Source organism: Pezoporus wallicus, unplaced genomic scaffold (assembly GCF_028554395.1).
Source record: "Pezoporus wallicus isolate ANWC-B61680 ecotype Strahan unplaced genomic scaffold, APGP_CSIRO_Pwel_v1 scaffold_3294, whole genome shotgun sequence".
NCBI lineage: Eukaryota > Metazoa > Chordata > Aves > Psittaciformes > Psittacidae > Pezoporus > Pezoporus wallicus.
In genome coordinates, this window is record NW_026635478.1 from 13,261,010 (window position 1) to 13,275,480 (window position 14,471).

General features: G+C 39.2%; 1 protein-coding gene across 2 annotated transcripts; it reads right to left on the reverse strand.

Annotated features, from left to right (window-relative positions):
* Positions 1-2,105: 2,105 nt before the first annotated feature.
* MFSD8 (major facilitator superfamily domain containing 8) lies at positions 2,106-12,583 on the reverse strand. 2 transcript variants are annotated; one of them, XM_057428512.1, is made up of 12 exons: positions 12,470-12,583; positions 10,873-10,958; positions 9,823-9,866; positions 8,438-8,678; positions 8,046-8,159; positions 6,988-7,132; positions 6,299-6,357; positions 5,161-5,269; positions 3,958-4,092; positions 3,479-3,582; positions 3,063-3,322; positions 2,106-2,337 (listed from the first exon to the last, which is right to left on the reverse strand). In XM_057428512.1, exons 1-12 carry the CDS (start codon positions 12,559-12,561, stop codon positions 2,122-2,124), a joined length of 1,605 nt encoding a protein of 534 aa, XP_057284495.1. In that variant the 5' UTR covers positions 12,562-12,583; the 3' UTR covers positions 2,106-2,121. The 2 variants fall into 2 exon arrangements, with proteins under 2 accessions (XP_057284495.1, XP_057284506.1); XM_057428523.1 differs by lacking the exon at positions 3,958-4,092.
* Positions 12,584-14,471: the final 1,888 nt, after the last annotated feature.

Consider the following 14,471-nt stretch of genomic DNA (forward strand, 5'->3'; position numbering starts at 1 on the left):
TTTTAGAAGAAATGTTTTTGGTATGTTACTCTTAAATCAACCGAGTTTTGAAGTAGAAAGTCAACCTTGCCAAGATGTGGGTCAGCACTGAACGTGAGAAGCTTGCATTATCAGCCACACTGATTATTTTTACTTCATATGCAATCCAGTTTGATGCGCGAGCTGAAGGTACAAAGAGTTGAAGAATGCCTAAGCCACAGGCAGCAGAAAGGCATAAAGGCTTAGAAAAAATAGTTGGTAAGATCATAAGAAACGGGGTGATAATCCACTACAACCAAGCCACATTTTAAACCACAGCTGGCCTAAGGAAAATACAAACTACTCAGGGCCAAAGAATTTAAAGCTTTGCTTTCTTATTTTAATCATGTAAACATACTAATGGGCCTGGTCTACCTTTTTTTTTTTTGGGGGGGGGGGGAGGTGGGCAGGGAGATGTTGTGTATTCTACAGATATTCACTGCAGAGAAGAAGCTTGAATCTAGTTTTATCCTTAATCCTTTAAATAAGTTACAGGTAAAGCAATCCCTCCAAGTACCCAAGCATATTCTCTTTAAGTTTGAAGTTAGCTAGCCTGAAGAACAACAGTAAGCCACCTATGACATACACAGTTTGTCCTAACACTCAGCACAAACTGCGCTGTAGAATATGCAATCTTGTATTAGCCATTTTGAGAACTCCTGCATTTCTCACCAGTTTCTCATGGCTGAAGGAACTTTTGGTTGCTGAAACCAAGCAGTTCATATGGAAGCTTGTCTCCATCACTAAAACACAGTGTTTCTTGTACCATTTATTATGAATTGGAATATAAAAGATATGCTTATAAAAGCAAAGTCTTTTCTCACAGCATTTTGTGATTCTGCAGCAGGAAAACCCCAGAGAGAATAAAACTTGTTGATTCCCTTCTGTCAGTATTGAAAAAAAAATAACCCTTTCATTTTAGTATTTGAACAATTGATGACATGGGAATACTTAATTACATTTATTAAATTCAGTAAGCATCAAGTATTAGACACAGTAAACAGCAGCTACAACTCTCATACTGAAGTTATTACAGATTTATTTTTACCCAACAGTACTGAAATAGATAAACCCATACAGATAAGCTTAGGCCCCATTATGAAAGAAAATAATCTCACTTTTTAAAATAGAGACTGAATGATTCAACCACTGTAAATTCCTGTTTCTCATACTGTATTATCAGGAAAAAAATCTACATGTAACAGCACGTGAAGAGCCAGTGTTCTCTGTAATTAATATGAACTGGTTGCTCAGCACAGTGTATTCATTCTCTCAAATGGCAATGAAAGTGTAAACTATCATGCTTAGTATTTCCTTCTTGTAGTTAGGAAAGGCTGTGCATTATTTCAACTCTGTGCAGGTTATATTTCTTGCTACAAAAAGGCATTCAGCAAAACAGCAGAAAAAAATTGCACATACGGTTCACTGTAGTTCAAGTAACACCCACTAAGGCTGCGATTTTCAGTGGCTCTTCACCAACTTAAATACCCAAATCCCACATGAGCAACTTGTGAAGTAGGCACCTACCTTTCTCTACAATTCTGTCACATTTCATTTGAAGTCCTGGAGAAGACGTGCTGACAAGTACCAGTTTCCAAGGTAACGGATGTTGTATTAACCAGTGCTTACAAGCTAGCAAACTGAACATCCGGAGGTTCACTGAAGCAGTGATGTTTCCATACAAAGTGCATGCAGCTCAACTAATCTTGTAGTTAGAAAAGAGTTAACTAATCCCGATTCACAGAATCAAGATAATACTTCTTTTACTTCTTTCTGGAAAGGATGCACATAACCTGCGACCTTCACAGCTGCATTCCATACACAGGTGCATCATTTAAACTGTACATACTTCAAACGTTCACATCTCACTTGTTCGCATCTCTTCCTCTGCTGCTAGAAAGGCAGAATACAAATGCTCCATTGCAGGCAGGCATAACCATCTATTAGGGTATGGCCAAGTTACGTGTTCTATCAATGTGTAAGTACCACATGTACAGTTCTTAGCATACAGCCAACAAGGTCAGAGAGTCCTCATTAAAAAGTAGTAATAAATTTAAGTATTGTTTCTGGTTGGTTTGACTTTAAAAAAAAAAACGCACATATTTAACAATTCTCTTCTTGCATTCTTCCGTATCTGACAGAAAATGCAATTAGTCTCTTGTATACTATCTCCAAGAGTAAGAGAGAGATTACAACTACACCACATATTAAGCTAAATGCCCAGCGTGGTCCCAGATGAGTGTATATTTGGCTTACAAAAACAGGCCCAAGTATTCGTGCTCCACTTCCAGAGGCAGTTAACCATCCCATGTAGACACCCTACAGAAGATCAAAAGCTTACGTTAGTGATACAGGAATTATTGGGCTGCCCACCAATTGCCACCAGTTATCCTAACTGGAAAATTTAGAAGTGTTTAAGCAACTGCTTCTCTTTGTTAACTCATGAAGATACTGAGTACTTTGTTTCCAAGAGTACTGCTCAGCTTCTTTTAAGCATTAATTCAGATTCCACTGAGCTACATGCACTATAGCTTAAAGCATTTAGTTTCTTACAGCAAAATATAACATACAAAAAAATGAGGTAACTGGTGAAGAAGGAAGAAAAATTTTTTTAAGCAGCAATATCAGTTTGCTATGTGTTTCACCACTGTAAAGTATCAAAAACTGGAGGTATCACAATATTTCTAATCTTCATGTAATAAACTTAGTAAGAGGAACATTATTCTGTACTGATGTTCCAAATATATAATTGGTTGTTACAAAAATGGCTCTTCCAGAACAATCATGAAAGCCACAAGCTTTGGTCTTAGCTGTCCTGAAATTTCCACACTGTAGGATTGTAGTACAAGCCTTGCTTTTCAGTTCCTCTTGGGAGTTGCCTTGAGTTTTAATAAAGATTAGAGTCCTGAAAACTTCTACTCTGGTTGAAATATACAATTATTTGGCTGATGACAAAATGAATTTTAGCTAGATCCTTCATTCTAATAAAGAGGGTGCAAGTCTTGGAGAGAAAAGGAAATAAATTGTTCAGGCATCATGCTTACCTGAGGCTTTGGTCCTAGGATTTTTGAGTATAAAGTGTAGGACATGACATTACAAACAGGATAGCCCAATCCTATTAGTATGTCAGAGCTGATATACTGGGCCAGATAGATCATGGGAGTATTCAGGCACCAGGACTGTGTGACAGGGCAGCCCACAGGTTCTACTGTGTGGTTGGAGGGAAGTGGCTTTGCTTGCAAACTCCAGAAAGGCATTAACATTTCAGTGGCAGCTGTTCTGGGAATGGAGTTATTCCTTATTTCTGCAAAAATAAGTTATGCACACCATTAAAAAAAAAAACAACAAACAAACAAAAAAAAAACAACAAACCAACAAAAACCAAAATAATGAAAAGTTTTTTTAAAATCCCTCCCACATTCTGATGATAGTTTAGACTTGACAGTTTAGACTTGAATACCTTGCCACTGGATATTTGGTAGCTTTTTCCCCCAAGGCAGCAAGATAAAGAATCCAACCAAGACAATCAGTAAGCCTCCATGGAGTATGGCACGCTCACCAGTCCTATCAAACAATGAAATTACAATTAAATAGATCATTTAATTAAGGTAAAATTTATAAAGGATCTAATGAAATAGTCCATTGGTTTGTGGAAAAGATGCCTGGCCAAAACACCTGCAAGAAAAATTTAAAAATCACAGTAACCTGAAATCTGTTTTTCTTGTGATCCCAGGGTAAAAGGAAGGGGGTTATGTTAACAGAATAAAGAACAACCACAGCATCATGGCCACGTCAAAATTCAAAATACTTCATTATCATAGTGAACCCAAACTCATTAATGAGTAAAAGATCAGAGTGATGCAGATTTGGCCCTCCCATAAAGCTTTTCACATTTAGCTAACATCAGGAAGAAAATTCCAAAAAGCTCCAACAACTTACTTTTTAGATAGCATTTTAACCACCATGAAAACAATAACGGATTCAATGCCAACCATGCTAAGGATTATTCCATTGTAGAAAACAGCTTCTTTCCTGGTCCAGGAATACATATCCATCGTCAGTGGAGTAGCTATACTAAAGTGACAGGACAAAATTACATTAACTTAAAAAAAACCCTTCTTTTATGCAGTTGTTTTCACACCTACGCTGTCCAAAACATCACATACAGCGGTAGAGAAGCCTTTTCTTCTGATGGGAATATCAGAAAATACAGACTAGTTATAAACTAATGCAGTCCTTTATTTATCATTTATTAAAACTAAACCCACCAGACAAAGTTCACAACTGTACCACACCAGCCATACTCTTATTTCTGACAGTTCATGAAAAGCAAAGCAAGAGCAATAGAGATAGATAAAAACTAGGTCCTGTGAGTATAAAAATAGTAAACATCGAATACTGTTTCAGTTTTAGCAATTAACCAATCTCTAGGAACTCAATTTTCTAAAAATAATGCAATTAAGACAGAGACATATTGTTAAAAAAAAAAAAGAACCACATTAGAGCTTGAAAACCTCACAAAATAAATCTTACATCCTTCTAAGTATTTTATAAGTTAAAAAGACGATGTATACTTCAGTCTGAGGTAATGATAGTTATGTTTTACTTCTTTTCTTGCCCACGGAAAACTAGGAGTGAATAACATACCTCCTGAGGTAAAAAAAAACAGCCTTGTAAAACAGTGCAGCTGAGAATACAATTGCATTTACAGTATCAAACAATTGTTCTAAACATTCCTGGAACTTTTGGAGCTAGTAAGAATCATACTAAGAAATTATCCAAAACTAAAATAAAAAGGTACTCAAGACAGTTTTCTCTGAAGATTTTTGGTAGCCCAAGTTAGGCTACTTTTTTTGGTTTTAAAACATTTAAAAAGCTGAGAATATGGGTCTGCATCCATTTCAAAAGCTTTTACATTGTTTCATGTACCACAAACTGCATGCTACGTATTTTTAGTTATTACTGACCTTTAATTCATTACTCTATATCAGTATATATCAATTCGATTGCACATGGTAATGGATTTCTATTCATGAAGAGTATGGTCAAGAAAATGAGTCTAACAGAAAAGCCTTTACATGCATACTCAGTCTAAATACATTACATGGCAAAGTATTTTGAGAAAAAAATAGCCAAACTTACGTTTCAAAGACAGCAAACACAAACAAGATGACAAAGAAAAGAAAATTGATTGCTACCACAGCAACATGGTCAATGTTTCCTTCTGCATCCTGATCTGGAACATCACTTTCTGCAACAAAAGAATAATCTAAACTTTAAACTGATCTTTGTTTTCCACCATCACCAGTTACAAACAGTCATGATTTCTTTACTTTGTTAAGTATTTAACATGCAGGTTGGTAGGTGGCTAGGCAGTTATTGAGAATCTAAGGATAATGTTTTTAAATCAAAATGAAATTGTTGGAACTTCAATTCCTCTGACACGAAGGGAAAAATGATTTTCAAAATGGTTGTACCATCTGTTTTCCCACTGTAACGCTGGGACTGACAAGTCCTGAGTGACAGCAAAATAAGCAAACTTCTTTAAATATCTTAATGATGGAAGCCAAAACACTTTCTCTTCCTCTTGCAAGGTCAGAAGTACACAGTAGAATTCTCTGTTCTCTACACTATCACAGAGCCTCTGCTCCTCTAACTTGGGCATACGTTTTCATACACAAAACACCCACGTGTGGTGTGCACACAGTTCCCTTTTCAATCAGAAAACTAATACAATACCGAAACTGGTGACTTCCATCGGTTTTTAAAAAGGTTTAAAACAACCTTTTATTTACTTTTTTATTCTTTAAGTGAAAGGGATACTCACAAATGTTTTTGAACTGTGTACAAAAAGGGTACATATTGAACATAACTGTTGCACTATGTGGCAGTTACTGTACTTCAGTCTCACCAACCAAATTTAGCTATACAACTTTTAATAAGATGCCGTATGTGAAAGCTGATATGCAATAACAATATTGCTCAGCATGATACAAAAGAAGAGAGAGGTACGAATGCAGAGTTGAAGTTACGGGAGATTTTTTTTTAATGTCCATACTCACTTAATCTTGTCTCTTGGAAGAGACAGTCCCAGGGTACCAGACAGCACTATGAACACACATGGACATAACATGGACATGAAGCAACTTCTGGACCAGTTAGAGACATATAGCCTATTTTCCACTTTAAGATCCCAATGCATCAAACTTTATAGTAGTTCTAAATGCTTGTATGTAATAAATTATAGTCACGGAGTAAGTTTTCAAGTAAATGTAGATACCTTCTCCTTCAAAACTGACACTCTTGCACTGCCGTCCCATGTCATCCACTTGATGCTCTCTAGAAGTTTAGAACTGTTTTCATTAACACACATATTTATTTGGTCTACTATTGTGTCAATTTTCTATTAAAATAATTCTAAATAGCATAATCTTATATTCTAATTACTCCCACTTCTTTTAAACATCATCTGTGTAGTTTACATTTGAGTGCAGTGAACACCATGATATTCAAGAAAGAAAATATTCTAGCAGGTTATCACATATCTGTGTGCATCTCTTCCCTCCCCTCACCGCCACCAATGGGATAGTGCATAAAAATCCCCCCTCAAGATTCTTAAAGGAAAGACATAGAAAATGAGAACCCTACAGACAAGCTAACCTTATTTCTCTGTAGAGAAAACACATACGCAAAAACCATCAACATAAAAAACCTATCAAGGCTAAGTGAATAATCTAGCAGCTCTAACTTTTTTCATCAGTTACATTCCAGCTGTAACATCACTTTGATTAATTTATGAGCTTAATGAAAAAGACAGGTATTAAAGAAGAAGAAACCCTGAAAAATAAATAACAGCTTCTAGTTTTAACACTCCATATTTCAATCTTACTACTTCTTCTGAGCAGTATATTGTTTGTTACAAGCCACCCACTAAAACAAGGTAGAATATTTCTTTTTTGACCTGATTACCTGAATATGGAAAAGAAGAGAACAATATTAATAACTCCTAAGAGAGCCGCAAATAAAACTGGTGCCGTATACATGTTCAGCTGAAGCTGAACTAATTTCCATGTTATTCCTTCTTCTCCAATAAGGGTAAAACATGTCTGAAAAACTTAAAAACACAATTGTATTAAGGAATTATTGAGAGTCATTATGAAAATCTGAGAAAAAAACAGAATAAACATAAAATTGTCAAGTAAAATTTAAACACTCTACCTGTTAAGCCTTTTATGTTTTGAGAATCCTACTCTAGATAAACTGATGGGTATCAGTGGGATCTCAACTAGCCAGAAAACTATTTGGTTACATACAAATACACTGTATAAATAACAGCATGACACTAAGAACTGGAACTGACTTCTGAGTGTACCAATGGTTAATTTTCTTGGCCATGTGCAGACAGCTGATCTCTTTTTCCTCTTCCTCCTACATGGAAAGCTTTGGTCCTGCGACTGAACTCTCCCACCCACTAAGGGCAAGCTAGAGAGAAAAAAAGTTGTGGGAGGTTTTTTAATTAAAATTTAAACTGGTGCTGAGAAAAAGATTTTAAGAATATTTGCTTACTACTGTTAGGAAGCAGACTGAGGGTCCCTGTCAAATTAGGAAAGGGAATTACCTAAACTTATACTCTATGCAAATCACACAAAGAAGGCAGAGTTTGTTCTTGTAGATCTTTTAATGCTCCATCAACAGTACTAGTAACAACCAGCTGGAGAAAAAACTTTCAGCCCTAAATGTTCACTTCATTATATTACCATACAGAGAGCACTTCAGTTCTACTAATTGCATAATCATAATCTCCAGCTATAGAACACAAGTAATCAGTGCAGGCTGTTCAGGACAAAACTGCTATTCTCTCTTTACAACACAAAGTAAGTCTAACACATTTCTCCATAAAGTAGACAAGAGTATCTGAGAAGCCACAATTACACCTGATTCCCAACATGGCTGCTGAGGTTTACTACTTCCAATGTCCAATTTCATCCTAAAAAGTATTAGAGGTGAGAAAAGAAGAGATGCTTTACCTGGTCCTAATATAAAGCCAACCGCTTGACAGGCACTGGTATTGGCCATGGTACTTGTTCTTTCCGTAAGAGAAGTGGCACCTGCAATATATGATCGAACTACAGCCACATTTCCTTAAAAAAGAAAAACAAACAAACAAATAAGAAAGCATTCATACATATACAAAGTTATGTTCTTATTCTGAAATAATATAAAACCCAGCACTTCCTCTGGTATTTATACACAACTGCACAATTATAAAATTTTATTATAAAGTAATGTTGGCTGACTCCTTAAGTAATACAGTATCACTCACATAGTGGCAAACCTGGTACTAAAATACAACATTAACTACCTTACGCAAGACATAGGATTTAAGAATTTTCAGAAATGTAAATTGTGCTGTGGTTACCTGCTCCAAATCCCACCAGAGCACGTGCAGCCAACATGTAGTATCTGTTGTGTGAATGAGGAACACGGACGTAGGCATAAAGACAATTAGCAGCTACTGAAATAGCAGTAGAAATGACGAGAGGTTCTCTCCTTGGCCTGTAATTGGACCACAAGCCAAAGAGGGGAGAGGCAACCATTTGGCCAATGCTATATGAAGCTATAATCCAGCCCAAGAAACTCGCATCTGCTGTTGGATCAATCTGCAGAAACAAATTAATCAGTGCTATGGATAAAGTATTTCAGTATTTTATAAGATCAACAAAACTGTTTCAGAATCAATACCTGAACTATCTAAGACTCTCCACCATAATTCTGAGCATATATGGCACTATGCAATGCAGTGTCAAACCTAAGCTATTGTCAAATGAGTTGGTGTGTCTGCATGGCAATGTGCAGTGTCTAACTTAAACACACCGTTCCACCTCTCAGAGGCAGTTGTTTTCGTGCAGTATTTTGACTAGGGAAAATAAAGCTTGGCTGTCTTCAGCAATGCATAAACCCAGTAAAAATGCTTTGCTTCTGAGACTGGAAATGGCTTACTTGCAGCAAACTCAAAGTAGTTTCCATACAGCACTGCTGCTATTACAGACTGTAGACATAAACATAAGCAGTATAGTAAGCAGTTTACATGCCAGAAGCAAGGAATCACTGAAGTCATCTCTGCACATGCCTAAATCTTTCCTGATTTGTGAGGCTGTTGATGCATGTTCTTCTTCAAGAATTCAGCACCAGCCTCTAGGACCCTGCCCAGGATATGTTATTCCAAATTTGCATTTGAAACTGCCTTCTACAATTCCAGGGGCAGTAAAGTCCTAGCACAGATTAAATTAAGGTTTTAGACACCTTTTATGCTCCTTTTAACAAGGATGCAACAAAGAGGGAATAAAAAAAAACCAAACAAACTTAAAACACTATCGAGGAACAATGGCAATTCCCTGTTAAAAATATCAAGAAGGTCTGTGTGCAACAATCTGACATTTACAGAGCAACCGCTACCTTCAGCTTCCCTTTTTCCTTTTCAAAATGCAAACAAGTCTTCTGTATGTTTTAATACTATAAATGCATTCATATAAAGGGATTTCTATTGATTCACTGTCCAAGAAAACAGTGAAATTACACTGAAAAACATTTCTGGATTATGATGTACCTTTATCAATTCAGGAAATCAGCTGACAGATTTTACATGAAATAAGGAAAGCTGTCTAAATGGATGGTAAAATAAAAGTCTCTTATAACCACACACTTCCTTTTACTGTTTCTTTTCCTAAAGAAAATGCCAAGTTTTGAATTACATACTGAGAAGGAATTTTCTATTCTTATTAATTAAAAAAAAAAGATACAAACCTTTTGGAGATATGGCCACACAGACATAATTACAATTGAGAAACCTGCAATGCAGTAAAAACACAACTGAAGTTACTTTATTTGGCACGTTTATCACTAATTCCCTTTATTGAAACACCAATTACAGGTTCCTTCTGCTCTTAAAGTGCGTTATAGTCTAAAACTCTGCAGCAGTCTGTCATCTGAAAAAAAAAAAGTATTATATGCTTATTTTAAGGAGTGATAATTCCTCCTAACAGAAGAAACTATTTACAAAAGGACATTTTATAGGTGTGTACACACTAAACAGAAAGAGTTCCTATGGAAGGAATACTGAAATGCCAAGCAAACTGCATGGGATTTTTCCTCCCAGTGGAAAGACAACAAGGTCTCCAGAGTAAAAAATACTTCTTGATATACTGACATATTTATATTAATTTATAAAAGAAACTGTTAATTCATCAAATTAAAAAAATAATCATTGAAGTATGCTATTATTTTCAAGATAATTTCTAAGCCCGCAGAAAACCCCCAGAAAACAAAATCTACTGAAGCCATGTTTCCAGGGTCAGTTCTTTAGGAATGAGACAGTAGCATGTTCTGCAGTGGAGATGCAAAATCCCACAGGAGAGAATAAGCTCTCATACACATTGTGAAATATACACATTCCCACAAAGATCTTACATCTTAAGAACTCAGCATTATTTCTATTTTCGTTTCCTAGAGGATTCACTTTTAAATAAATAATAAAAGTGTGACCTTTGTGCTGTTTGGTTCTGCGCAATAATTTTTCTGTGCCACTACATTTTATTCCAAACTATTACAAAGCCATAACACAAAGATTTAATATACCATTTAGTTGTTACTTAACATATCTTACTAAATATAACTTTTTGTTTGATTTGCTAGTACTGTCTACTCTTCTGAAGAGTCAGAAAATGCATCTTTTTAAGGTTATAAAAAAACCAGTATCATTAAGGACACTATGTAGTTGAAATCTAGGAAACCCTGCAATTTTCAACCCAAAATACATTAAGAAAATAACATTGAAATCCACCTCTGTTTACTCACCTACACTACTGAGGAACATAGTAAGATACATAATCCAGATGGATCGCCACCTGCTCTTATAATGCTCTTGTGTTTCCACAACATCCCTGTTTTGAAAACAGAAGTCAAGAGAGAAAGAAATCATTATCAGATTCTCTTCTAGCTGTTCTTACAGCACACTGAAAACATTTTTCACAAATGTCTCAACACACTTGTATGAACTGTCATGCAGGAATAAGCTTCCATACAGCAATGAATAAAAAAAAAATATTTTAGAAGCAGGCTAATTTTTCACTGAAAAATACCAGATTGACAAATAATAAAAAAAAAACCAATAGAAACACTGTCATGCACCACTGCATTCAAATGTTACACAAAGAGATCTTTATCTAGAGAGATCTTCAATTCTGCAACCTCTTTGTAGAGACACTTTGGAGCACACATACACCATAGGCATGCTTTCAGAAGTGTGTTATAATCCATAAAACCCTAGACATCTTCTCAGAACTGTGACTTTAAAGCAAAAAAGCCCCCATCCTGAACCACTATCAATTAGACTAAATGGTACGGCCAGTCTATTCTTTTACATTGCATACTTATACACTGTAAAAACTGTGTGTAAAAGATATTGCTGAAGATTTTAAGGGCTGCAAAACAAAAGTCACAAACTTGGTGAGCAGTAAGTTATTTTCCTAAAATTCCTAAGCACCTTCCAAAATCCACAAAGTTTTTCAGAAGCAAGAACATTCATGGTTCTTCACTTCTTTTGAAGTATCCTAAATAAAATAATCTCTGTCCAAAAGATGCAGACCTAGGTTATGTATGCTTGAACATAGTTTTATGAACATGTTTGTATAGGTCCTACATAGACTTAGGCATATGTGCAATTTTAAAGCTAACAGACCATGATTTGTACGGAAATGCTTAGACAATTTAAGTGTTTTGGTTCAATTATACCTGAACCACATAAATGATGTTTCTAAATACAGTTCGCTCTCTTACTGCGCATCATGCTTGGAGAGAAGTCAGTCAAACACGTGGATATCCTATGTTTGGTTACTGCCAAGATTTTGGTTATATCAAGCGGTACACACTATGTACGAGAACACTTCAGCAAAGACGGCGGCAGCGGCCACCCTCCGTGTGTAACATTTCAAGTCCTGTTGTTTTCCTGACAGGAGGGAAAAAGCCCCAGGCGACCACCTGCTGCCCACACAAGAAACGCACTATTACACACCGCGACTTCAGCACCACAGTAACCGAGTCTCGCGCTTATTACAAACTTCCCAAGCAAGTGCGGTTCGTTCCCGACAGCCGGAACCAGCCCCCGCCGTGGCAGCGGCCGCTCCAGGTCCAGGCTGACGACCCGCCGCCGCTCCGAGATTCCGGCAGGGCGCAGTGGGCTCAACTGTCCGGGCTACCGCAGCGGCCCGACCTGCCCTCCCTATGCCGGCTCCCGGGGAGGGCGGCTTGCCTCAGGTTTGGCCTTCCCTGGCTGAGTAAAGCGCCCACACCGGATGGAATGGGACTCGTCACACACAGGTGCTCCTCCAGTCACTCGCGGGGTGCCGCCTCACCACCTCAGAAAGGAAGGGCGCAGGATCGAATAAGCCCCTACCTGCCGCTGTCCTCCCCGTCCGCCTCTCCGGGACTCAGCAAAGGCTCCTGCCCCTCAGCAGCCACCTCCGGATCGAACACGGCGGCTGCCATACCGAGCTGCGGCCGCTTCCAAGACCCCCCCGGTGCTGCGATCCCCCTCACGGCCCGTCCCAGCCAACCTTCGCGGCGGCCTCCGCCGTCAGGGGGCGCTGCCGCCAACGGTGGGCGGGGGCGAGGCCGGGGCCGGGAGGGGTCGGTGTGCACTGGTCGCGCGCGCGCGCGCGCGCTTCCGCTGAGAGCCGTGCGTGCGTGCGAGCGTGCGTGCGTGCGTGCGTGCGTGCGTGCGTGCGTGCGTGCCCGCCCTCCCCCGCCCGCGCCTGGGGCTGGCCCCGCCCTTCTCCCTCTTCGTCTGTCTTCCCGCCCGCCCATGTGGTGCCCGGCGCCGGAACGCTGGTTCTCAGGTGAGTGACCTTCGTGGGGCGGTTCGTGTAGGAGGAGACGGGAAGGAAGGGAAAGGTGGCTGGCTACCAGCCTGCTCGGCTGTCCCCTGAGGGCGAGGAGGAGCTGTGCGCCGCCGGGGCTTCCCTCACGGCTTTGCCCAGTCCCGGGGGATGCTGCTGGTACGTCGCAGGCGCTGGCTGAGGTGGCCTTGCCCCGCGGCGAGTTACCGACCCCTGTCCTGGCTAGGGGGGACGCACTCCGTGTCCGGGGGGCCGCTGAGTCCCCGACGCGTTAACTGACTGTTAGGGGCGTGGCAGCCTGAGTGGGTTTCCCCAAGCATCCCGTGAGATATACGGGTGTCGGCGGGAAGCCGGCTGTTGAGCCCTGCACTTCGGACCGGGAGGTGCTCGGGTTGGCACCCCAATCGCTCATAACTGAGCACGGGGCGGGTGGATTTAAAGGCGGGAGGTAGGCAGCGATTGGGAGCCGCTCAGCGGGCGGGCGGTGTAGCGCTTCAGGGTTAGGCCCCTTTGTTTATCCGCAGGTTCCTCTGTATCTGGCCTGTGAGATTGTTGTGGGGCTTGTTTCTGGCTTGTCAGCGTGACATTTTTGTGGTTTCTTGTCTTTCTTCTACTGAAAGACTGCTTTAAAAAAAACCGAAAAAATAAAGCATGACCTAACGTTAACTGGGAGAAAGGTTCTTAAGAAATAGTAATGGGGCAGGGAGTTTAAGGACTTGGCCTTCAAAAATAGGCATATCTTCTTTGCTTTTTCAGCTTGTTTGCTTGATGGGAGCTGAATGTTTGTATTCATGAATAGAAGTACTCTGGGCCTTTAATAAAGTCTTTATGTACTTTCCAGTGGTGTTTTTCTTGTAAGCAAAATGGCATTCATTGGGTAAAAAGGAACAGCTGACTTTTTATGTATTGAATTTTGGATGAATAATGTGTCTGTTTGTATGAAATAAGTCAACATGCCAAAAATGTGTAATTAATATGCAGCATGAGGATTCTGAAAGCAAAGCAAAACATGCTTTCTACAGCAAGGACGTAAGTATAGTTTATCTGTAGGTTTCCATGTCTTTATCTCTGGAAAATACTATATTAAAGTGCAGGGGGGTTTTAGTGCCACTTCTTAATGTGCCTTTATCTATTACAATTTCTATTCACAACTTTAAAGTTACGTAAAGCTTACAGCGTTAGCAGTATATTCATTAAATATTCATAACACAGGTACTGTATCTTGGGCTATGCAACTATGTGGGATCTTTATTAGGTCACTGTTTCCAGCTGGCCTGTCTTACAAAGGGATGGTGACGTGACACATGTGGAATCAAGTTGTGGAACAAACTCAGGTCTTATTCCAAAGCAAGCTCTGCTGATTCTTTTCTCAAGTTCACACTCTCGCTGCTAAAATACACTCTTTATTTCTACTGTGAAGTTGTAGAACTTCAGCCTCCAACAGCTGGGTTTGCCTTTTCTGACAGTGAAAGTATTTGTATTTGTCTTTCTATGTAGACACTGATGGGCAGTGACTGAGGCATGCCTGACCCTTTTGTTACTGAGATAAAAATAGGGCTC

Coding starts and splice junctions, on each gene's coding strand:
- MFSD8 (XM_057428512.1), bottom strand. CDS start 12,561: ATGGCAGCCGCCGTGTTCGATCCGGAGGTGGCTGCTGAGGGGCAGGAG. Junction 9,867..10,872: donor TATGTTCCTCAGTAGTGTAG/GTGAGTAAACAG, acceptor ACTGCATTGCAG/GTTTCTCAATTGTAATTATG. Junction 3,323..3,478: donor ACCAAATATCCAGTGGCAAG/GTATTCAAGTCT, acceptor TTATTTTTGCAG/AAATAAGGAATAACTCCATT.